Source organism: Pyrgilauda ruficollis, unplaced genomic scaffold (assembly GCF_017590135.1).
Source record: "Pyrgilauda ruficollis isolate IOZ18807 unplaced genomic scaffold, ASM1759013v1 scaffold1, whole genome shotgun sequence".
Taxonomy (NCBI): domain Eukaryota; kingdom Metazoa; phylum Chordata; class Aves; order Passeriformes; family Passeridae; genus Pyrgilauda; species Pyrgilauda ruficollis.
In genome coordinates, this window is record NW_024508100.1 from 15491415 (window position 1) to 15518695 (window position 27281).

At 34.7% G+C, this 27281-nt stretch overlaps 1 protein-coding gene across 5 annotated transcripts in view; it reads left to right on the top strand.

Annotated features, from left to right (window-relative positions):
• PCDH7 (protocadherin 7) overlaps positions 1-19722 on the top strand; it is a 254853-nt gene extending 235131 nt beyond the window's left edge. For all 5 annotated transcript variants that reach the window (XM_041483404.1, XM_041483493.1, XM_041483573.1 and 2 more), the window contains one exon: positions 19343-19722. In XM_041483404.1, the coding sequence (XP_041339338.1) occupies positions 19343-19722 (380 nt within the window). The remainder of the gene's footprint in view (positions 1-19342) is intronic.
• The last annotated feature ends 7559 nt before the right edge of the window (positions 19723-27281 follow it).

The following is a 27281-nucleotide window of genomic DNA, read 5'->3' on the forward strand; positions in this document are numbered from 1 at the left end:
GCTGACGCATCTTTATGGAAATAAAAGGTTCTATTTAACTTTGTTGTGCATAGCAGAGCTCAGAAGACATGTACTTTCAGAACAAGTGGAATAGTTTCCAAAGTGAGGTAGTATAACTTTATCTAGAAAAAAAAAGTCTGAAAATGTCTGTCTTGTTTGACACTATTTTCTCCCCATCTTAACACTTCCACACAAATTATTTTCTGCATATGGCAAAGAAAGTGTCGTTCTTCTAATTTCAACATTATTTGTTTCTCACTATTTAAAATATGGGAAATTCAAAATATGTCTCCTAGGCAGATACTAGAGAATGATACTTTTTCACAAATTTTATTTGGTCAATAAAAGATTATTTTCATTAACATAAGATTATGAAGTTAATAACAGGGAGAATTTAATTTCAGAAGTTATTTTGAAAAGCTGTTTTCCAGAGACTCTTTACCTACAAAAGTGTTGTGTATGCGCCAGTTGCAAGCTGTGAGGTGCTAAAATATTCTGCATTTTAGGATGTATGACACAGAATTCTTCTGATGTTTGTACCGTTTAAAAGAAATTGTTTCAATTCTTTTAGAATTGCTTCCTGCAGAGAAGAACCTCATAATTAGAAACAGAGTAGGATAGGACTGCAGTGCAAGTCCTTTGATGTGTTGGTTACCTGATAGATTTGTTTTGAGATGAGATGAACTATAACTATTGATAACACTTCTCTTTTTAAACCAGATCCGCAGAACTACCTAGAGTTGCTTTTAATTTCATCTGATGAACACCAGAATACTAAGCATGAGGCAGGTAATTATAATATTCAGACTGAGTCAGGTTTACTGACTGGAATGGCTATTCAAAACACTACAAAAATTTCATTATAATTGCTTATCTTCTGTTTGGGTTGAGTTCCTTTCAAATATAACGGTTTCTTTTTTTTTTTCTTCACTTTTTTTTTTTAACCTATGCATACTTTATCAACAGAATGCCTCTTCCATGTTCTTCTTAGCCTCATTTTGCTGTCTTTTTAAAAAATCCCAACAAATAATATCCCCCAATCCAAATAATACCTGAAAATATCCTAGAAGACTGGAAAAACATTCCAGGTAAGATAGTATGTGTAGTACACAGTTTGTATTTGTTTCATAACAGGCAGAGAAAATTGGAGAAAATTGGTCTTAACTACTTAAAAGTTTTCCCATCTTGTAAAATTTAGGGTTTTTTTTTTTTTTTCCATCTGCAATCTCATATTATACAGTGCTTTTGTAGAGCCTGTCTGTTTTGTTCCACCCTCTTGTAGGCATATCTAACTTGCCATTGGTATTTCATAGGATGAAACACATTATTTGTAAAATGGTAATGGTATATCACAGCACACATCTGTCTTAAACACTGATTTTTCCTAAAAATTATATGCTATGTGCAACAGTGCTTTGTGACTAAGGGTTAGATCAAGTTTCTACTACACTAATCCTTTTGAATCCTCTATTTGCATTGACAAATTAATCACTGCAGTTTTAAAGCAAAAGCTTTGTTAGTAATACCAGAATTTTTTTTCATCACATTATGTTTCTGGGTTACTGAACTTTTATACATGTAACCCCTAGGTAAAGGAAAGCTGGTATGGATCCATAAGTAGCTTCAGTTTCATTTTTTGGTGCTATCTCTTTACAAATTCATACTTGTTGATTTCATAAGATTACTTTTTTATATATTTTTGTTTGATAACCTTCTTGGTTGAGTTTTTCTGGGTAAATAACACAGCAAGAGATTTCAAAATAATAATATTCTCTATAGCCTTATTTTACTAAAACACTAGGTAACAAGCTAACAATTTTTTTACTGTTCTCAATAGTGAAAACAAGATCTTATGAGCTAGACAGAATACGAAAATGTGAAATATGTATTTTGCCAGTTCTCTTTAATATCCTTTCCTCCTACATTATGTAGTCAAGCAATCTTCAGTAGATTCCTGTGTGAATATACGCTATAGTCTCCTTGAAGTCTCATTCTGTCACCTATAAATTTAGAGTCAGGGGCACAGATTCCCCACTGAGCCATAGAAAATTCTCTCAGTTAAACAAGTTTAGTTACTCTTGAGAATCGAGCAATCTTTCACTTTCCTCAAAGGAGTTCCACTTAACCTAAAACTCTTCAGTCAGAAAAACACACACATTGCTGCTCAGCAGCTTTGCTCAGCAGCTTTACACTTTTGAGCTGAAAAATACATTATTCAGTAATTATATGACAAGCTACAAACACATCTTTAAATTGCATTTTCTATCATGGTGTTTTATTATCTCTGTCCTTGTAAACTTAATAGATGAGATGCAGTGAAATATAGCAAAAATTTTGGTACCATCTTTAATGTACCTGTTATCTTTTTGGAGAAAAATTATCTATGCTTTGGATATGATGCTGATGTCAGTGTCTTAGAAAAGGGTTGAAAAATGCATAAATCTTCATATGCTTTATAGTAGTTAAGATGCAAAACGAATAATCTCAAGAGACCTTATCTCGTCTTTCTGTTCACTGAAATTTTCAGTTGCTATCCTAGGAACAGGTCTGGATCATACTTTTCATTAATTTCAGATGTTGGCATGCCAACAGCTTTAGTTGTTTATTTTGAGTTTGCACTTCTCATTGGTGACAGAAATATTTGATTCAAAGTATATCAGAGCAGTATGAAGTTACTCTCTGAATTAACAAAATATTTATGCTTTTTTAGAAATTTACATGAAGCTGGATTGACCGAACTTGTAAATCCTGTGTTCTAGTGATGTAATGCATCTTGTGAAAGCTATGCCTTAGGTGTGTATTAGTTTTCCCTGAAAGGCAAATTAGGTAAAACTGAACCACAGAGAAATTCTCATAGATGTTTATAATTCCTTTGGCAAATTTGTGTAGCTGAATTCTTTAAAACAATTTTAAATTCCCTAAGAGGGTTTTCAAAATACAGATTATTGTAGAAATCTGTATAAATTTTGGGTTTTTAGAACAAGAGATGCCTGCAGCTAGACAAATTTTCATGGACTGAAGCATAATAAATGAATCTAACAGAAGAGAAATTAAATTATACTTTGTTAAGCAAGGAAAATTTATTCCAAATTTGCTCTTTCTTCCTTTTCCATCAGTTCTACCTCTTAAAACTTAAAATCTAAGATATGTCTGTAAATCTTAATTCAGATTAAGGTCTCCCAATGAATAAAATTATTGTAAATTGACCAGAAGAATTGTTCTCTTACAGCATGATGACATTAATAAATATCCTAACATTAATAACATCCTAACAAAATTGCTATTTTGTTATTCAAGAAAAAGATGTAACAATATTCAAATTGTTTCAATGAGAGGGAAGATATTTCTCTACTGAGTTTCCAACAGATGTGGTATAAAACACACTAGGTCCATAGGATCACTTAGTGGCAGACAAAAATGTCCTAATCTCTTGAGATTAAATTATATGGACCTATTCAATGACTTTCAATCTTGTGGGTTTAGAAGATGCTATCAGTCAAAAAAGCAAAGAAACTTGCTTTTTTTGATATTTCCTTAAATATAGTGTCCAGCATTTTATATAGAAGAAAATCAGATAGATAAAGCTATTCCATTATATTACTTTGGTGCAGATTTACACATTTACTTATGGACTTAATTTTAAACATAAAAACGAGTTGGACAAATGTTTTATATCTAGTGACAATTATTCAGATGGTACTTGCACTCTGCTTATGTTATCTGTAGAGATATAGGGATATGTGTGCTTGAGTCAACAAATGCAGAGAGGGAAAAAGGCATTCATATTAAGTACCTAAATTGGTCAGAGATGAGATAACAGATTTCGTCCAGGATTGATTGACACGAGAAATATAAGTGTAGAAACTGCACGTAAAATTCAGCCTATTAGGTCTGATTCCTTAAAGGAAAATGAGGAAGACCTGTCTTTCACAGACATTTCTTGAAGCATGAAAATTGTTTAAAGGGCATCCTAATTTATCCAGATCACAAGGCTATCTGTGATTGCAGGAAAAGATTTTTTCTTGAAATAGATGCCTTATTCTCTGTCTCCCAGTAGCTGTTCAGAGCTTTGTCTATTTATATTCATTATAGTTGCTGTAAGAACAGTGCTGGTTTTCATTATTTCACTGGCATGAGAAGTCCTGATTCAGTTTTGCTGTCAATTTTGACCTCTTTCGGTACCTCCTCTACTTTCAGTGACTAAAAGCATCAATAAATAGAAACAGAGAAAACTCCACAAAGTAGTTTTGCAGCAGAAAAAAATAATTATAACAACACTCAAGATGTATGCAATTGCAGTTCACATGTCTGGCAGGGTAGAACATGCACTGAGCATTTGTTCAGTTGGTTTTTGCACTATTACACATATAGCAAGTTTTTACATACCTGGCTGGAAAGGAATTTTAGAGTATACATAAATAATCTTGCAAAACATAGAAGTCTCAAAATACCTTCACAGAAAGAGCAGAATAAAATCAATGTTAATTTTAATGCTGAAAAGTATTTTTTGTCAAAGTATTTTGAGAACACATTAGTTTTTCCATTTCATTTCTATCTGTATCACTTGAAAGTGAACAGATAATTTTTAAATTTAGCTAGTTAGGCATTCATCTCTGATTTAAAATTATATATATATACATATATATATATATATATATATATATATATATATAGAGAGAGAGAGAGAGAGAGAGAGAGAGAGAGAGAGAGCAAATGCTTTACCAATCCATTTAAGTTAATTATCTTGAAGTGTAAGTTTAATACAGTAATCACTGGTGGACCACTGTGGACTGAGGGTTTATCTGCTGTGCTTAGTCTAGACCTAATTTAATGGATCACTATCAGAAATGCTTTGTTTACAAAAAAAATCCCATGAAATATGCTCATCAGCCTTCTCTGTTGCTCATTCCTGTACAAGGTCCATGAAATACCAAAGTGTGATGTGCAGTTACTCGTAGGACTTCATTCAGCTCTGGTAGGAGCATGTCATACTCCTTGAATAATTCTGGAATAAATCCCTCATGTGACAATAAATGTGGCTCAGGTGATATTTTGGTACACATTTCTTTGCCTGAAGTTGCAGCTTCATAGTAGACACAAGTAGAAAACAAATGTACCAGCCAATATAGAATCTATTACATGAATAAATTAGCTATACTTCAATACACAATGCTTTACATTCACAAGAACCACAAGACTAACTGACACCTCTATTGTGATCTCAGAGAGAAGACAGAGAGTTTTTTTTCTGTCAGGAAACCATATTCAGAATGGCCTGAAAGGAAAATGCCTGTAGTAGACTAAATATGGCCTAGTTGTCGTACGTTGTGGGGCAATAGTGGAGGATGACCATTTAATAAAAGTAAATTAACAGTTTATTAAAAATTTCTCTGAAATAATAATTGCCAAAATACCACATTAATTTATTGGCTTTAACAATAGTTACCTGCAAGTCAAATGAAATCTACAGATTTCTTTTTTTTTAAATCTTCCATTTCTTTATGTTCTGTCCAGCTCCTATATTTGACCCTTTAACCACTGGTGCATAGTGTCTTCTTTGGCTTTTCAAAATACTCCAGCAGCTGATAATTGATTATGACAACTCCAATTAATACTGGGTAGATTAGTAGACTGTGGATTTAAACTGGGAATAATCAAGAGGATTATTTTTTTATTTTCCTCACCTCCAGTCAATACATTTAAACACTATTTTTTTTTTTTGGTTGTATATGTACTCTTAAAAAGAAGATAATTTAATCTCATTGTTAATGTGTTTTGCTTGGATAAGTTTTATGCAATAATAACAGACATAATTAAGGTTTTTTTCCTGCCTATTGTCAAGAACTTAGTCATGCACTGCCAGAGAAGCAAGCCTAACATTGTCATTTTTACTGAAGTCTGAGTAAAAGCATTAATTAATAATTTTTAAAATTTCTTGATATTCAAATGAATGGAACAAGCTGGAAAATATCTCATTTATTCTGGAAAAAGTAGATGTTCAATCTGAAGCAGTAGCCAAAGTTTTAAGAAATCTGGATATGTCACAAGCAGAAAAAAAATTGAATATTCCCTGAGATTTACAATTTTATGGGTATGGTAAATGCTTTGGCAACAACATTACACAAAAATATACTGACTAATTTAGTATTGTGCTGCACAATGTAAGAGGAGATTAATTGTGATATTAAACATTCTTAAAACAAAAATAGAATTGATTTACTGAAAAAGTACTTCCACTGCAATTACTTCTGACAAAAATTATTCCATTTTTACTTTGGGGCTGGAAAATATTTCACAAAATTCAGAGGAATATCTCAGAAAATCTGTTGCAGAGTATGCTCAACTTAACTAAATGACTTAGGAAATTTGAAGATGCTGTTACCTAGTCAACTAAACCCCAGTATCTTCATCACAGGGATGAGAGAGAGCTCCTGACTGGTGTGCTTACATACCCCTGTTCTAGTCCAGTCTTGCCTTTAACATTCATCAATCCACAGTTCTATTTGTAAAGTAAAAGCTATACTTCTTTACCACCTGTAAGTGTTGAATAATTATGGTCAAATAGCCATGATACACACTGCAGTGTGTTAGATTTTACCTCTCACAAGAAGGATTGACACTACGGTTTCCAACAAGCTTAAACTTTGCAAGAAACATTTGATTGTTTTTCCTCTGTTTTGTTTCATTTAAACTGCTTCTATACTTTATATTGTTAAGAAAAAAAGAATGATTATACTGTTTCATTCCATACTGAGATAAGCACTGATACTCTAAACTCTTTTCATATAACATCCCTATGATTCATGTGTAGGATTACAGTCTTTCGGCTATGTGTGCTCAAGAGGAATTAGTGCTGTGCTTAATACTTAATTACTAATGGACTGTAACCCAGATGAATCTGTCATAAATATGGAAAAATTCTGAGCTGATGTTTGCAATTAATTCATTGTAATCTGCAGACACAGCTGAAAAATCAATAAAAAAATTAATGGAAAAAATCCCTTTGAGCAGGACATAAATCACACTGAGAGCACTGAAAGATTCATTATCTTTCTGTATTTTTCTCTTCATTTTTTTTGAGGTGCAAAGACTTTTCCACATACTTACTATAAAAATGACATCAACAGCAAAAAACCTTACTCCCCAAACTCCCTCTTCCCTGCAAAATCTCAATAAGAAAGCATCAGTACTCACAACAGAAGTAAAAATTTAGGGGAATTAATTTAGTGAGATTTTAAAAACACCTGCAGGACAATTCAATCATCAGTCACAGCCAGCACAGCTTCATGAGGGCAAAGTCCTGCTTGTAAAACTTAATTTCCTTTTACAAAAATATTACTCGCCTAGTTGATCAAGGGAGGCCAGTTGGTGTAATCTTTTTGGATTTCAGCAAAGCTTTTCTTTCTGTCTCTCACAGTGGACAAAAATTCCTCCTGGACAAAAGTTCCAACATACAGCTGGGTAAACACATCACGGGATGGGTGAGCAGCTGGCTCAAGGGTCAGCATCAAAGGGCTACAGTGAAATGGGGTGACATCAGAGTGGTGACCTGTCACTAGTGGGGTTCCACAGGGCTCCATCCTCAGCTCTAAGCTCCTCAATATCATCATATAGGACTTGGACACAGGACTGGAAGGGACTGAGCAAGTTTGCAGATGATGCAAAACTGGGAGGAGCTTTTGGCTCCCTCACAGGCAGGGTGGCCCTGCAGGGAGACGTCAACAAATCAGAGGGCTGAGCAATCACCAACAATATGAAGTTCAGAAAGGGAAAGTGCCAGATTCTGCACCTGGGGTGGTGCAACCTTATGGACAGACTGGGGAATGAGATGCCAGAAAACAGTGCCATGGAAAGGGACCTGGAGGTGCTGGTCAATGAAAAGTTGAATGTATGTCCTGGCAGCAAGGAGAGCCAAGCATGTCCTGGGTGCATCAGGCACAGCATCACCAGCCTGGCAAGGGAGGGAATTGTCCTACTCTGCTCTGCACTGGGGCAGCCTCACCTTGAATATTGTGTGCAGTTTTGGGCACCACAGTATAAGAAATATATAGAGCTACTAGACACCATCCAAAAGAGGGCTATGAAGATGGTGAAGAGTCTAGAGGTCTAGATGGTGAAGACACCATGCAACGAAGCCACTGAGGTCACTTGTTCTGTTCAGCCTGGAGAAGACTGAGGGGAGACCTCAAAGCAGTCTACAACTTCCTCATGAGGGGAAGTGAAGGTGCAGGCACTGATCCCTTTTCTGTGATGATCAGTGACAGGACCAGAGGGAGTGACCTGAAGCTGTTTCATGGGACATTCAGGCTAGGTATTAGAAAAAGTTCTTCACCCAAAGGGTGTTTGAGCACCAGAATAGGCTCACCAGGGAAGTAGTCATGATCCTAAATCTGCCAGAGTTCAAGAAATATTTATACAATGTTCTCAGGGTGTAGTGTGGCTCTTGAGGATGTCCTGTGCAGGGTCAGGAGTTGGACTTCAGTGATCCCTTCCAACTCAGAATATTCTATTATCCTACTATTCTATAATTCTATGAAAGAGGAGGCTTATGCCACTGACATGGAGTAAAAGACAAAACTCTGTAACTACTTAATCAGTAAATAATTTTATTTCCCAGTGGCAAGTGGAAGTATTATCATTTGTGGCTGAGTTTTATGCTTTTATATTTCTGTTATTCTTCATAATTAATGAGAATGAGCAATATATTTTATAAAATTTAACCCATTTCTTCTGAAGTATACTTACACAGATAAGAAAAATGTGAATTAATACAATAATGTTTTTTGTTTTTAACATTCATTTCAGTCTTTTGTTACGTAGAATTTCTGTAAAAGACATGAAAATGCATTCTTTGTACTTTTCAATTCACTGCATTGAATTAAATTTGGTTCTAATCCATATCTTCTAATACCATTAAGCAAAATTACAAATTTATATGTGCATTCGTGAGAGAAACATGTATGACATGAACAAATAAGTGTATTTTTTTCCCCATTGTTTGGGATAAGGTTCCCTTCATGTGACACAAAAGGTTAAACGGATCCTTCGCATGACTGCTATGTTTCTTCTTAAAATACAGCTTTCTCTTGACAGCTACTAAAAAGACAAGTAGTCACAAGTTATTTGTTTATGCTTCATGCTGATCTCAACATTATTTAGGTAATCATTTGCATGTAGAGCATAGATAACTTTGTTCTTTCCCCCACTCAAAAATAACATAATATAAATTAACAGAGCTTCAGCTCATTTTAAACTTACAAGTTTAACCTTTGAGAGTCTATGACTTGTAACAAAATATACTTTGCATGAGTCACAGAGAAAACCTCTGGAAACCCGAGTAATTCCCTTCTTTATGAAAGCAGTACTACTATTTAATATAGGTTACTATTCAGTATTTTATTCTGTGTATGCAGGTATAAAATATCCAGCAATGTTTGGCTGCACAAAGTGGAACAGTATGAAGCATTTCATTTTCACAAATGCAATGGTACTTCCAACATAATCAGTTCAAGTTTCTATTTCATGTGTCAGAATAATTCTCTAATGAGTAGCTCACTGAAAAGTATGAAAGAAAGAAATCAGTATTTTCCCTTAAAACCAATTCTTTAATATAGAAGCCTTCAAACAGAAGCCTCAAACTTTAGTTTGAGTTCTTGTCAACAAGCACAAATGGTTCAGTTTTTCTGTTTGTTTATTGATTTTATTCCTGCCATTATTTGTGACAATTAACTGGCCATGTGCTTAGTGGGGGTTTATCTTTTTAATCAGTCTCCATTTGAAGCTAAACCTTAGCCATATATAATGCACTTTTAATTGCTTCAACAAATATCAGTCTTAAAAAAGAGATTGAAACTCCATGTCAATGACTTTTTCTATGTATTCAACTTTCATTATCAGTTCTGTATGTCTTTGAAGATATTTGTGAGATATCCATGAGACCAAATGACACCAGACATCTTTTGGGCCCATGTCTTTTAGTTTCTAAGTGAAAGCAATGCTGCATTCATTAACATCCCTTAGAAAATATTATTTTGAATATCTCCAAAAATAAGTTATCTGTTGAACGAGGTAGGCATAAATATAAGGAAAATTAGGGGAAGTCATGGTGTTTTTGTCTTCTGTGGGAAGTGCACTTGTTTTCCTACCTGGTGTCTATTCCTGATGTGAAAATACATTATTAAATCCTTATCAACAGGAAATAAAATAAAAGAGAGGAACAGCTGAGGTGAGCTAATAATGGCTGCTAGTTACCTGATTCCCTTAGAGCTCTTGCAGTTCCATCACTCTGGCAGGGATATCAAGGAAGTTATGGTGACTTTTGAGCTTCGATTTAGATTTTCTTAAGTCATCTGTAGGAGAGCTGACATTCTAATTGCTCCATAAATTGTTCCAGCTCAGAGTTTGTTAAGCACTGACACATTTTACTGAAAAAAATAAAGGCATGTAATTTGACACAGTGACAGATTAATACCTTAGCATTAGATTGGCAGAACAATTAGATGGCTTAAATGTTTCCTACATCTTAATGTCCGTGCTACTTCAGGAAGCCACAGTAAGTCCTGCTTTTCTGAAGGATATGTTGCCATTTCGGTGATAGAAGTAAATCAGGCTATCAAAGGATTTAACAGGATTACAAGAAGTCTTGCAGCAAATACATTTAAATCTAGAAAATTAAAATCTGGGGAATTTAGGTTCAGCACGGTGCATTTAGTATGGTACTCACCACTGGTATCCCATAAGCCGATAGTTCTCGTTATATATATGCAAGTGGTTCTGTGAAAGAAAATGAAATAATACAGTCTGAACTACAGGATAAATACAATTTAAAAAAGAGAAAACTGTGTTTCTACTGGCCTTTCCTATTTTATAATGTAATCAAAGTAGTATTTGTCTAGAATTAAGCCAGTTGAATTTGATTCCACTTAACTGTAATGTTGTAACAATTTAAGTTATTGTCCTCCACTGACAACCATCAGATCAATATGATTTTGGCCCATAAGAGTACAAGTGTGTGTTTTCTCAGTGTAAAAAAAACCAAACTCATATAACTGTTTTTAACATAAACAGTCTTGAAGTTAGTTGTGAAATACTGGTGATTCCTTGAAGATCATGGATGCAATATTATTGAACTGGTATAATCACTAGGCAAGAATTTAGGCAAGAATTTTTTTTTTTTTATCAAGTTGATCCATAATTCAGGAAACAATTAAAGAATATTATACTTTAACATGATGGAGGTAACTATGATAGAAATAACTACGACTATGTGGAAACTCAGCCAGAAATATTATTTCTTAGATAATACGTCTTTATTACTTGGGTGATATTTCTTTTGTTACATGTCTGAGTCATTTTAAGTAGCTATACAGACTGGTGTAGTATGTTTAATAAGCATAAAAAAAATCAAAACTTCATATGTTCATTATCTTATTTGACTGCTCCTCCCTAAAACACAGACAGGTAATATTCAAGGAAAGCAAAACAAAAATATCATATAAGATGCAAAAATTTGTGCAAATTTGTTTTTTACACCAGTTTCAGGTTTAATGGATTTCAGAGTGTTAGCATATGTTTTGTACTGCTACAGGCAGAAGCAATATTCGTTCTTTAACTTTGTGAAAAAAAACTAATTGTAAAATAGGATGGATTTTTTTTTCCTCAGGAAACAAGATTTTATAAATGCTAAATTATTATGTTGGAACTTGAGAGTGGGCGGGGTGCTTTTATCATTACGTACTTTATGTTTCAGTATTCCTTTGATTAACATCTGAAATAAGTGGTCCAACTGTTTCTGGGTTTTGCTTGTAGTTTTATTAACATAAAATTTTAAGGAGGATTCTAAAATTGATTTTTGGTTGAACTGAGGCCCACTGTCTGAGGTTGATTTATTACTGAACAAGTCAAGAGTCTCAACCCAGAAGCAGTTAGGAATTGGATTGAGGCCAAAGTACGAGAGAGTTGGCAATCACATCGACAGAACTGTAGAGATGAAGGGAAACTTTAGAGGTCATTTAGTGCATCCTTTCTCTCCCAAGGTATGATTAGCTACATTTATGTCATCCTGGCAAAAAATTTTTCTAGACATTTGTAAAACTCATCCCAGATTCTGTAAGCTTCCATTACTACTTCATTCATCCTCAAAGATTTTTCTAATTTCTAACATGATGTGTCATTATTGCAATCAAGACATTAATTCTGGTCTTTTTCACTATGGGCATTCAAAGTAGATTGTTTACACTTTTGGGGTTTTTTTCTTGCCTTTGAGGTACATTAACAGCGCTCTTTTCTACCACATCTGCTTTCTCTTCTCACTAATTCATTTTCTTTCATCTAGCATGAACTTTTTTCAAATATAAAACATATAACTGTTTCTATTTTCCTATGACACTGCTTTCTTGGTCTGTTTCATTTTTTATTAGTTTTAATTCTAATGGACCATGTTTCCTCTAATATGTCATTCTGGTCTGTCTTGAAACTGCTAGGTACTAGGACTTTGGACTCATCACAGCAGTGAGTCTTTCTGGCTTTAGGGATTGCTTAAGAGGAACTATTATTTTCAACCATTTTCAAGTAAAGTATTGAAAATTGTCGCTTTCATTCTGTATTCTTCATTCTGTATTTCTATATTTCTTTCTTTTGCATTGAAAAATAAATGAGATTTTTAGAATTCATTATTTTATAACATTGTTCTACCTTGTCTCACAATATTAATCATTCCATCAATATATATAAAGCCTTTCTGTACTCTCAAGTATTTCCTTAAGCACTGAAAGGAATTTTAGAATTAGGCATAATATACATGAAATTATTCTAGTCCAAAAGCAATTAATATATTCATTACTTCAGTGCAGTTGGAATATCTCAAGCAGTGGATTTGTGTTTGACTTTATTCAGTAAGACTGTTTTAGAGATGGCATGCACTATCTCTGCAGTACATGATAATGCCACATTCAGAATGACAGCAGTCCAAGCCTTGGGGCACTAAACGCTTCTTGAGATATGTTCAACTGCTGTTTAACTGTATTTAGCCTAAGGTACAGAGAAAGAAATTGCTGATGCTTTCTAACATGTTTAAGTATTTTTATAGTGTCTTGGCATGTCAGAATATGCCACAGCACAAACTGGGGCGCAGTTCCTGAATTACAGCAATTAAGAGGCAAGAATTTCAACACCAGTACTGTTGTAGCTGTATATCCTTGTAGACTAGCTTTCTTTTTCCCCCTTAAACAGTGATTTTCTACAATATCTACTCTCTCAGCTGTTTTCTGCATTATTGTTCCCTGATCATGTCGTCAATACTTGTTAGGCTTTAAGAGATCTATTCAGTCCCTGATCACACAGCTCATAAAAGAGTCGTGGCTTTTAATATAAAAGCCATATAAACGTACTCCACTTTAATCATATAATGGTGTTTCACTTGCATTTTGGATGGTCTTCTGAATGTAACATATTTGTGTACAGAATGCAGGAAAAATGGGGCTCATCCAAACCACAATCTCTTTCTTTTCTATATAACTGTTCCTATTCTTTTTTCTTTTCTCACAGTAGCTGGAACTACTCCACATGCAGTTTGTATAGGTCCTCAATAAATGGAACCATGCAGGGATATTATGGACCTGTCAATGTGGAAAGCAAAATCTGCATGTAGTCATTGATTTGTCATAGATACTATTTAGAACTCCTCTGCCAATGACTCCTCAGATCCTGTGGACCAAACTGCATGGTTTACAGAAGTAGCGTTGCACTGCTGTATGTCTACATGGCTACTGTGGTGTTGCACTCCTCCAAGAAAAAGATCTACAGCTAGGAATGCTTTCTGCAGATGTTCAAATTATTGTGTCTAGATATAGTGTCACTATTGATTTGGAAGATTTTCCATCTCCAGGGACAAGTGGAACAAAACTTTTCCCAGCTTAAGTACGTCTTAAGTCTGTTGCTACCATCAGCTTTGAATATGGTTTACAAAAATGAAAAAGTGAAAAGCTCTTTGCATTTTTCTCCAGTGTCTGTGCTAGAATCATGTTATGACTAGATGTGGGTTGATAAAATATGTTGTACAAGAATGGTTCTTAAAAATGTGTAGAGTGGAGCTAGAGTGAGCATTCTTGACTAGATTTCTGCAATGTGTGTTTAAAATAAAAGCACATAACTTGTAACATGAAGAGCCATAGAATGGATAGGGTTGGAAGGGACCTTAAAAATCATCTAATTCCAATCCCCAGGTGTACTTGCTGACTACTGAGTTCATAATACTGTTTATATCCTTGATGAAATATATTAACCTCTTTTGATCAAGAATAGGAGGAGAGAAAATAGTGGAAAACTGCTTGTTTGGAATATTTGAGTTAGTTTCTTTGGCATTAAACTGGAGATAGAACATCATCTTTCCCCTGTCCAGCCTGCAGTGGTAGGTGCCTTCCCTTTTTGACAAATAACAACCCTACTAGCCCTAGGGAAACAGTCAGCTACAATCAGTAGAAACATTAGCATACATATAAATATTTCCAATCACTTATATTCTTTTGTACAAAGTTTTATGGAAAACATAAAGCATATTTCTGTCTCAGAAATTAGCTGCAAATGATAAAGGATGTATTGGATGAATAGTTACTAAAGTTTAAAAAAATACCTAACTTTTATCAGATAAATTTTAAAAATTTGTGGTGGAAGCTTCTATCAGATACAATGACAAAATAGATTTAAGGCCCTTTAAATTAATGGTTTCCAATTTTTTCCCAAGCTCAAGTCTGGCATGTGAAATCTGTTTTAAAAGTATTACATTTTGAATTCTCCATTTACATGTATGCCTAAATTTTTTTTCTAAATATCTGCATTTTAGTGAGTGGGTTTACAATGGTTGTGTCAAGTTCTTATCTAGAGATACCATAAGAAGATATGTTTGAAAATAACTAAGAGGATACCTTCTGATGACATCTTCTGATTGTATTTTTGTGCAGACAAAAGGCTGAATTTGACTAGTCTATACAAACTCTTAGAACCTAATCCCAAATCTACAGATTTCAGTATAACAAGAAATATCACGTATCTTTCTCTACTAATTAACATTGTGATAATTTTTTTGGTTAATAAAGGGCATTTTATGCACAAGTTTAACTTGGTTTCCAGATATGTAACTGCAGTAGAAATCTGTTGTTCTGCTCCTTGATGATTTGCCAGTTCTGCTGACAATTTGTTTGCTGTGTCATATTCCATTAGACTTGTCAGTTCTCAGTGGGGTCACTACTGGAGTATTTAAATTTTAAACAGAGAAGCACTTAAGAAGAGCATTTCACTTAGAGATAGATATGTTTCAATGCAAATTATACTAGAGGACATAAGTAAATTTATTTTTATTTTCAAATTTAGAGGTTGTTCAAAACTCCATGGGCTAGGCAATTTAAAATGTTGACTATAGAGTCTCTACTCTGCAAAAGAAGGTTGATCTGTTTCAATGAATCAGCAAAAATGCAGTTACTGTGTAGCTAAAGTGGCATGGCAGTTTATCCAAATTAAAGGTTAAATCACTGTTATCAATTTCAGTGTATAGAAAACTCCCCATCTTCCCTAACCCACTAGTTTAGGTATGTCAATCTTTTAAAGATATGAGAGATTAAAATGCAACAGGTTTCAAACCATGTTAGATTAAATCTGTACTAAAATGTTGTACTGATTCAAGCTCTAAGAAAAGATGCAAGAAAGCAATGGAATAGAAGGCTGTACGTGTCAAATCTTAATTGAAGCTGTTTTAGAGAAAAATATATGGCACTGAGTTTGACAGCCTGAGGGAGATGAGGCTGCTGCTGCTGTTCCATACCCCCAAGTCCAAGCAAAGATGAAGATATATTCCCAGTAGGCACGTACACATAGAGAAAGCACATACACACAACACCAGATATATACTGAGTTGTCCACACAGATCACAGACACTCAAAGCCTTCCCATGAACACGAACAGCACCAGGGGCCTCATTCTGTCCTCTTCTCTGGCTGGACAGGATGAAAGACCACCAGTGATAATGGACACACCCCATCTATTCATGCACTCATAATAGAGAAACCATTCCCAGCAAAGAGTTAGAAAGGAATCTAACAAGACGACAGGACAAATGGTGTTCATCAGACACAGAATATAGCCAGATAAATTTATTACCCAGCAAACTATTTACATGTGACTGGCCCTTTTATCCCTTTTTATCTCCATTTCCCCTCTATCACCTAAACTCCTCACTTGTCTTCCTGATGGTTTCTCCCCTAAACATCAACTAAGTCCTTTGCTATCCCAAATTCCTTTTCTCCAAATCTTATAATTTGCTCTACATGCCTAAACAGCAATCCCCAGCATTACACAGAAAGATGATTTTTCCTTATGAATCCTTGTTTCGAATTTCTATCTGCCACTATACCCCCCTGTGCTACTCTGGGCCTGGACAGATGGACCTTTGAGGGTCTGATTGCCCTATGATGGGCCTGGGTAGGTCTGTCTGTTGGGGTATTGTTTGGGCTAGTATTGTTCTTCCAGTGTCTCTCTGAGCTCTTCTATGGGTGTGAAGATGAAATTTGTCATATAACTTAACAGGGCAACTCAGCAACACACTGACATGGAGGTTTTTGCTTCTTAAAACAGCATTATAAGGCTGGATTGCACATTAAGTCCTCATGCTTCCCTATAAGGGGTTCCAGTATTTGTCTAGAAGTGAACAGGAAAAGCACTGCAATGCAAAATGGTGCATTTTCAAGTGCATGATTCAAAGACCACCAGCAAGGGGAGGATTTTTATGAACCCATGTATTGCCAATTCAAAACTTTTTTTCAGCTAGAAAGACTCCATCAGATATAATGAGATGCTAATTATTTCAATCTGGAAAAAAACCCCAAACTCAAAAGACAACAAAAGAAAATCTTTTCAAGAAACATATATCCCTATGTTTTAAATAAAGGTCAAACAAACTGCCTTGATCTGATATTATGTCAGAGTAATAATTAAAATACTTGAAGAAAGCATAAAGTTTAATGGCCAGGATTTTATTTTTTTTTTTTTTTTTATAATATAGTGTTGGCTGAAATAATTTATAGAGGTGTAAGGGAGTTTGCCCTGTTGTAAAAATATGAAAAATTCTGCTTAAAAATCAAAGAATATCAGGGTAGCTGAGCAGTTACTTATGCTTCTTATCATTAGGGAGAGTCAGAATAATGCTGATTTATCTGACAGAGGATTTTCCTGTAATCCTCCCCATATTCTGTGTATGTTTGCAGAACACAGTCACCTGAAAACTGATAGGCTGATAAATTTTCATAGAACTGCATTCTTCATTGGGAGAAAAAAAAAAAAAAAAAAGTGGGAATTGGGTCTAAGGAGAAAAGCCTTAAAAAGAAATTGGGGAAAAAAGTTTAAAAAGAAAAAACCTTTCAGTTTCCTCCTCCCAGCCTTACACATCTTAGTTACAGAGTTACTCAGTTATCTAGACACCACGGGTGTTTCCTCATTAAAGTCAGGGAAATTTCATTGAAATATGAAATTTTATACAGTATTCAGAATACATACAGTAAATTCAATTAAGTGTTGATACCTGTCAGTAGCAAATACACACTCTTTACAATACTGCAATAAATTATTTATTAAATTAATGTTTAAATGCCTGGAAAAAAAATCGGGACAGGATGAAGATAAATCTGACTTTCAAGAGCTTTTGCAATTCTATCAGGATTAAATCCATGTTGAAATGAAATATGCTTTCTCTGCAAGCACCTGCTTTAAATATTTTAAATTAAAGTGGTTTATTCTTGAAGAGTGAAGGATATTTGGTTGTGGGTTTTTTTTGGTTTTTTTTTTGTTTTTTTTTTGTTTGTTTGTTTGTGGGGTTTTTTTTGTTTTGTTTTGATCACAGCTGAAATTGTCAATCTTCAACAGTGGTCTTTTGTATCAATTTATAAAAAAAATCACAGCTGAAATTGTCATCATTTAAGAAGGTACTCTATCAGTCAAAATCAAAGAAAAATAGGCAAAACAAAAGTAACAGAATGAAGGCTAGGTTGAGCAGGCCTTGGAAGGAGTTTTTATAAGCTTGTATAATACATGTTATTACAGGCAAAAATTACTGTTCACAAGAACTTTGGTATTGTAGTGGGAAGATAGAAAGATGCCACAACCCATATGAAGTACCTGGTTATGTTCCCATGTTGAAGTTCCTTGTTCCCTTCTAAAATAATTTATTTTTTTTATAAAACAAACCTAAATTTTTCATCAAATAAGTTGTATTAAATGAAAGTCATATCAAACACACTCAAAAAAATTATTTTCTGATTTATGTTCTTTGTCAACTTTGTTTGAATATAATGTTCTTCCTTTGTAGGCAGCTTCAGTTATTCTTTTAGACCATAAAGTACACTATAACTGAATAAAATCAAGGTTTAAGAATCTTACCCATTCCTTAAAATAATTGAGGTAGTTTTTAAATTCAGTTGTATGCAAATATCAAAATACAAATATTAAATATACCTGCTTTTCAAACAGGTAGGAGTCAATCCTGCAGGCCTTGGAACTTTGCTGGTTTTCAGTGAAAGCTCTTACAAGTACAGAAAACTTAGACATAGTGAACAGGAACAGGACACCTTCTAACACATATAGTCACATATAAAATGTTTCTCTTTAGGCAGCACTCAGATTAATCCCATGCCCTACCATGCACATATACACACAGAACAGCTTTATTTGTATTGTTGATGAAGTTTATAACCCATAGCAGAGGTTTTGTATTTTTGCTTCTGCAATTACTGATTGTACAACTCACGTAACAAATTGTGGACTAACAGCTCAAATGTCCAATCCTCAGAAATACAAACAGAAGGTCACATTATATGAAAATTCAGTCCCTTTGTCAATAACGGATCTGCTCATTTGTAAGGCATTAAGTATGTTTGTAAGTATTTGCAGGGTGCAGGATCCTTCCACATAAATTCAGAGTATTCTTTACAAAAGAATTCAAGAAAAGGTATTTTTAATAATTTCTAGAAAATTGGCAGTATGGAATTAAGTGCTTCTTTGACTCTTTCAGACATCAAAATTAATTCAGTACATAATGCCAAATACTTCTGCAATTGATTTACAGGCACAGGAAAAGGATTAATAGCCTTTTTTCCCAATTATTAAGGTTGAGAATAACTCAGAATAACAGATCTGCCTGTTGCCTCTGGGCACATGCAATTGAAAAAATTATTACTGAGGAACTTACTGCCACATTCCTACCAAGTTCTTTAAAAATACCTTTTGTGAATGCAAGGATTCTCAGTTTCAGTGGAACTCACTGTAATATTAATTTGTAAAGACAACTCTCTTTTATTTTCAGATTCACGGCCTCTACCAGATGTAGCCCTAACAGGGAAGTGCACCCGAGAATGTGATGAATATGGCCACTCAGACTCCTGCTGGATGCCAGTCCGCACTTCTCCGGAGAGAAAGCAGAAGAGCCAGCCAAAACTCTCCACTTTCATGCCTGTTGATGAACGGGGCAGTCAGGAAAAGCTGGCCAATGGAGAAGCCTCCCTCATGGGTGACCGCAACAGAAACCTCCTTAACAAAAAGTTGACCTCATCCTATGAGACCTTCAGCACAGCTAGTTTCAGCAAAAATGAAGAAGGCAACCCAGAGGATATCCCCCTTACACAGACAGGGGAATACAAGCCATCTCCTGTCAACACTCTAACTAGAAGAGAAGTTTACCTGTAGGCTAAAAAGCAGCAACAAAGTTCTTTCATAATATAAGAAAGAAATGGGGCAAAAGTCTTAAAATCACAACAATTTTAAGAAAAAATGTGAAACAATAAAGAGGGGGCCACCAAAGAGACAAAAGATCTGCCTGCCACTTCTGCCTCCATAGCAGGCATGTAATTATGCTGTCTGCCTGACTATACTGTACAATGTAGAAAACATTGCTGTTACTTGCATGTCTAATTCCCCCTCGCTGATTTTTATTTTCCTAGATCTATGGTTGCAAATTCCTCCCATAGTAGCAAGCTTGATTAAAAAGAACACGACACACTGTTGTTTCCCCTCTGCAGAAGCATGAATTAAGCCACTCACTTTGTTTGTTTGTCATCTGGCTTGTTGAGGATAACAGGTCAGGGAAAATGTATTCAAAACATACCATCTGAATATTGCTGATCCCCATCAGGGACAATCCTTCAGAAACCATAAAGATATAGGATAAATATAAAGGAATAATCATTAATAGGCACTTTGTGAAGACCACAGCTTTAATATTCTCACCTCTCATCTGAGGCTGGAAGCAACAGAAATACATTCAGCCTGAGACTGCAGTCAAAAACATGGCATACTTTCCCGTGATTCATGGACTCTGGTTCTGTTTTATCCATTGAACAAACCTGTCTTGCTGTGTCTCTTTCTCTCTTTCTCTCTTTTTCTCTTGTTCTCTGTAATGATTATTTCAATGTAAACACAACTACTAACACTTATACCATAGGATAGCAATGATATACTGTTGAAATCATTATTTTGGGCAAGACTAACATTTAGCTGGGAAGATTGTAATAACAAAAAGGCCAAAGATCACACAATGGATCAGGGGAACTGCTAAGTATTGGGGCTTGACTTAGAAAATAAATACATTCACAAAAAAACACATGTACTCATAACAAAGCTTCAGTTACATTCTATGCAGCAGCACAGTTCACAAGCCCAGATGACAAATTTTTTTCCAGTGTGGTTCAGTTGAATGCCCAAAGGAACTAATGCTTTTTTTGTAATGACATGATACATTGCAGCACATGCTGCATATGATATGCTGCATATGCTAGTTCCAGGGAATTTTTAAGATCAAAATTAAAAACTAATAGTAGAAGAGAAAGCCATGTTAGTGGGAATGCTTGATGGGAGGGAAAAAGGTGGACAATGGGATAATGCAGTAACAAGAGGACATTACAACTCAGATATAAAAGCTTCTTTTCAGATTGCAAGGCATGGTTGCTTAGTCTGGTCATCAGTGTTGCAGCTTATCAACTGCTTCAATTATGTCAAAAATGATGATAATGAAAGCTTTCTTGAAACCAAGTGCATTAAAACCAAGAAAAGTGCAATACTAAATGATATCAAGACTCAGAACATTTAGCATTAGTACAAAATGGTCTGATAAACAGTGATATGATACCTAGGAGGTCAAGAGGAGTTAAAAGGAGTCCAAGCTATGATGTGCAAGAGCTGTAACAATTATCATTGTGAGTGCTTCTTGAAAGGAAGAGGAAATGAAACAGGGTTTTGTGCAATAAAAGCAACAAAACATGCAGAACATCAACCAATTGCTTTGTAGTTGATGCTGTATTAATAATCACAGACTGAGCTCAGACATTCAGACAAATGTGACAATCAAACAACACAGCAAGGACAGCCCAAGGACGGAGAAAGCATTCAGATCCCTGGCTGTTGAACTGGTGTGAAGGCATGGCTAGATGGCTCTCTAGTAACTGTAGTCATAATGTAGCTTTGGGTAGTTTCTTGCTTTGAAGAATTGCATAAAAATAACCTTAAACAGCCTAAGGTAGTGGTTGGAAAATCAAAAGGACTCATCACATTTATCTTTTGAATTCACTTCTCCGTATTGTGGGTTGTGCCATTACTGGCCTTTTCATTCTCCTCTTTAAAGTTTACTTTCTTCAAGTAACATTAGTTTGTGTATAGCAGTTATGATGAATGGGCACATTTTAGAAAGAAATTATTAAAATCAAAGATTATTAACGATTGAACACTTTTATGTTTAATTATTTAAGTAATACGGGGAGATGCAAGCTAGTACTTTGTTATGAGACTGCGTATAGCAGTTACTGCTTTGTATAATCTGTAAGTACCTGTTTAAAAATGCTTCTAAAAATGCTTATGTAATGTAAACACATTTTTCTTGCACGTTTCAAAAGAATACACAATTGCATAACACAAATGTTCAACAGAACTTCCTTTAATAAGATTTTATTTAATATTACACACAAGAAAATAAATTAGGTAGCTGGGTTCCATATATTCTTAGACACTTTTTCTACAAGGCTAATAATACAGGTCATAATAGACCTTCAGATTAAATGGATCAGCAGTCACTTACCAATTTTTGCACCACATAAGACAGTCATGAAATAATTTTCTTGTGTGCATCTCCTTAGATCTAAAATGCGTGAAAGAATTTTTTTAAAATTCTATCTACTGTAAGTATTCACAGTAATTCTTGTGGAACTGGCCACTATTAATATGCTGATTACTCTTCTGACCTGGCATGACATACAAATATATTTTGTGTTTGTATTTTTCCTCTTTATTTGAAATAGGTTAAATCTGGTGCCACTCCATAAATAGAGTGCTTTTGTATAAAAAATAAACAAATAAAGCTATAAAAAATAATTAGGGTGAATGCAACATATGCAACTGTGCCTTTTATACCTATTATTATGGTAAAGTGGTAGTTGGGTTTGGACACTGAGGGGTAAGGGGCTATTCCCAACTTTTTTGAACCTGTATATTTACCTGTGTTTATTTTCTGAGAAATTATAAATAATATATTTAAAAACAAGCCTTTTGCCAAACTCAGTTAATGGACCAGTCTTAAGCATTATTAACACAAGGCTGTGGTTTAAGTAGGTCTTGAGGATTTTTTTAATTACTATTTGTGTGGGTTTGGGGTTGTTTTAATTTGTTTTTACTTCTGCTGCCTGGAAAAGTATGATCCGTCTATATGATAGTTATTTAGCAAGGTGTCACCAGTTCATGTTGCCCGGAAAACTGACAATTTTTTTAATAGCTTTTAGCCTTCATCACATTTTATTTGTACAGTATAGAAATCATCTTTTTCTTTCCTTCCATGGGAAACTCAAATGAGCTTTGCATGTATCTTACATTAGGGCACCTTTATAGATTGATGCGTTAATATATAACTTTATATGTATTAGAAAGTTCAATAGCTTTGGTCTAAAATCTAAGGCTTATTCCAGATCTCAGACCCACTATGTTTATTGAATATGGTTTCTGACTGGCCTGCTGCCTGAGTTTCAGGAGAAAAAGTTAAACATTATTTTTATGTGGGGGAAAAACTTAAATGGGATTGAAATGATTGGCTGAAAGGCTACCCTAGAAGTTGTCAAGCAGAAAAATCATGAATACGGATAAAGACCTTGCCAGAAATCCAGCTGTCACCAAATACTTGTAAGGAAGTTGAACAATGAAATATTTTTCTTTCTGTTTCATTGGTGATAAATACACAGAGTTTCCTTAAGAAAGAAGCAGATGAAAAAGCAATAGAAATGAAAGCCCATCTGTTAAGTTGAATTACTGACTGAAAGAGCGTAAGCACTAGGAAGAAGACAACATTCACCAGCTACCTGGGGTATGCTTTCAGACAACTTTTCCTAAATTTTAAAGCACTTGCATTCAGTGTGGTACGATCTGTTTGTAATAATAATCATTGACTATTGTTCTGCAACTTGGATGTTGATAGTGAAGCAGAGAACAATTTATCATTGTTTATTATGAGTCACTATGCACGCAACTATGCTAAACATGGCAAAATGTATTAAACGCTAGTCCACCTCTATTTATGAAATATTTACATAATTTAATTTGCTTTTGTACAGTTTTATGTAAATAAATTGCTTGTCATTTTTGTCTCTGCAAATTAAAATATAACATGTTCAACTGGTTGCCCATTTGCCAGTTTACTTTTTTGGACAGTCTATTCCAATTTTACTAGATTAAATCACATGCTAGCTTCAATATTCAATGGTATTTTGAATAACAAAGATAACACTGCCTTAGTTATTGGCCACAGATTCAGCTGCAGAGGTAGCTGAGGTTTTTTTACCTGTCTTCAGAGTGAAATTTGATATAGGCAAGGCTACTGTCACCCAGGACAGCGCACAGCTATTTTCACAGCAGAGAGTACTTGTAACCTGAACAGTTGTTTCTGATTACTCTTTAAAAGGGCTTATTTTTAAAATGTGTTCAAAACCTTCCTATTAGGTGGAATAACAAGCCTTTAGTAAAAGTCCATGTACTTCCATTACAGAATGGCAATTTTCTTATTAACAACAAGGCTGCTTTTTTTTCCAGGTTTAGAACTATTAACACATCCTAAAATGTCAGTAGAGCATCTATACTGAGAAAAACAACAGAACAACACAATTAACGCAGAATTTCAGGGGAAAAAAAGGAAACAAGAGCCTCCAGTTCTCTCTGGCTGTGAATCAAATTATCCATCTCAGCATAATTGTAAATCAAGAATGAATCCTCCTCAAGAAGGAACATCTGAGAAGCAAGAGTTTATTCCTTAGCTGTCTGGATCACACATAGCTTTTTTTGTCTTTGTTTGTTTGCTTGTTTATTTTAAAAGAGCAGGCTCCAAAACAGCCATTAAATTGGGATTTGCATCTGTTATAACATGTGAAAAAAGTGTTTGTGGGGAGAGGGATCGAAGGTCAAAACTCCTTTCACCGCTCTGTGTTATGCAAAATACAGAATTACCACAGAGACCTTGGAAACCATTGAATACAATTTCCCAGTAAACATCACAGAAAAAGCCATTTATATCCTTTTACCTCAGTTACAAATTAGGCTTTGGTTTTTGTGAATACAAACTGGCCAGAACTTTTTATAAAATAAACTTTACATTGCAAATTTCTTTCTCTGAATGTGCTTTAAGTTAACATTTTTAGTCTGCTCTAATGAATGTGTCAAAGAAGATTCTTCCACAAGCAGAGGTCTGAATCTGCAAGCCTATGGAGAAAGTTTAGTTCACCACCTGACCCTGTATCTCTCACACTGCACTTGAATAAGTGGGTGAAACTACCCCTCCACCTCTTTCAGCAGTAACAATATTTTAATGAGTTACTTCAATCAAGCTTTCAAGTTTATTTTATACTTGTTGTAGCATGCAAGGCATGACCTTATGTTTGTTTGTCTTTTATCTGCATTTTCTTGTTTACCCACTGCATCCAGGAAGGTGATTACAGGAAGATAAAATAAATTTCCTGAGACACTAAGAGTGGTAAGAGAGGATGATATAAACTAGCAAAAGCAAACAATTTATGCTCCCCTTTCACCCTGGCTTCAGTTCTCCCTCCTGCGTTGCAGTAAATTGTAAATCTTATGCAGAGACTGAAATTAATAAACGTGACCTGGGCAGAAATAATTTCTTGTCTTTATTGAGCCTCCTGAGGGGAGTGTATAGAAGATGCTTAATAGTTCATAAATATGCAAATTATCTAGCCTTTGCTGAAAAGGAAAGCAGTACTAGCATTAGATGGGTGTGTTCCTTAGTGAAATCATAGGATTCTAGTCAGGCAGTTCATACAGCTCCTTCTTCTGAAGAAAGTACATCTGGTTTAAAGACTGAGATACACTCACCAAGAAACTGGGGCGTGGGGGAGGGGGGTAGGAAATGCAAAATACATATTCTGTGCTTGTGTGCAATAACGTCTGGGGAAAAAAAAGGGGGCAAAGAACACCAAATAAGTATAATGTATATAATGTAATTGGTACAGAATTTATAGAAATATATTCCTTTAGGACTTTCAAACTGATTTAAAGATTGAAAATAGGGAGATATTAATGCATAATTTTTAGCTATCTATGGTATGGTACTGTAATTTACAAGAAAGGATTCCTTTTAATTATAAGACGTATGATTCTATTTAAGGTAATGTCTCTAAAGATTTAAGCAATGGTTAAAAATATTTATATATTAGTATTCCTTTTTTTTTTAAGCTTACTAAAGCAAATTTCAGCAGGCTTCTACAGCATTCACTGAAGGAAAAGACAATTTTGGAATGACCAAATAGGCAAGATATAGTTTTCATATTTCTATTCTATTTTCAGGATAACAACCAACTTTTTCATGTTCATGTTATAATAACAAATGAAAAAAACCCCAACACTTTTCAGCTGTGCTTTCAAGGATAATACTGAAGGCACAAAGAAGCCAAGGTAGTATAAAAGCATGTTTGTATCATGTTTACTTCTCCTTTGGAAAATTCACACTCAGCATAATGTAGTGTCATGAAGAGAGCAACTTAAATAACAATGAAACACTTGAGTTTTTCCCAATGTTGTCAGCAATCAGAGAAGAAAGACTAGAAAAAAGGGGGGAAAAAAAAACTGTATCTTTTTACTACCTACTTCTCAAGGATTTCCAGCATCTACGGAATTCCCCTAATAGCAATACTGGATTCTACCATTTCCAACAAAAGTGTACACTTTTACTTCTTCCAAAGATACTTGCAGGTTTTATAACTTGTAGTAAGTCTAGTTCAGGAAAATCATCTTCCTGACTTTTTCTTCTTACATAGTAACTGTGTTACATGACTCCAGAAAATGAAGCAGATTCTAACTGTAGCAAGGTTATGGTGTTAGTAGTATGTTCGAAGTTAATTGAATATATATTTGATGAGTCAAGAAGAAGTGAAGAAATCAAAGTTATTAGTCTGAAAAGATCCACAAACTGCTGCACACGCTGTAATGGTTCATTATTTAGGCATGATTAAGAGAGAAGAGGTGAAAAAATTCACAAGCAAAAGTGGAAGAAGGAGTTACGGATGGACAACTTGGCTAAGCATGTGTTTGTATGTGTGTGTATGTACACCTCTTGCTTTTGAAGTAGATTTTAAGATTCCAGAAAATTCTTTGTCATTATCCAATTATTCCAATTCAGGATATTGGACAATAAATACTTTCAGTAAGAGGTCCTGTATTTATTATAAGGTTTAACAAGACAGAACAAAATACATAAATTAGCATCTACCATTTAGTCTGGCAGTGTATGGTGACCACAGACTCAGACTACTGGATTATCATTGAACCTGCTTCAGATTCTCTCCAGTTTCCTATCTTACATAAACTGCTAGAACAAAAGTCAGAGCATTTTTGTTAATCTTCATCTCCTCTTGCTGACAGTACCTGGAATCAGCTTGGCACCTTTTCTCCACCTTGTGCTGGACTAGAAGAGAGCCCTGGAACAGCATGTGATTTCATATTCTTTTTCAGTCTGACCTCTGAGCATCTGGCAGGCATCATGTTTCCACCCTTATCTTTTGGAGCATAAAATTATGGTAGACTCACTCACACATAACTTCATGTTTGAATATTAAAAGGTAGAGCAAGAAGTATTCCTTGAATTTAAAATATTCTCGTGATGTGATGAAAATAAAAATATCCTGAATTCTAGAGAGGATTGAAATACTGTTCTGTGTGATAAAGAACCAACCACATGCTACAACCCTACAATAACAGGCTTTACATTT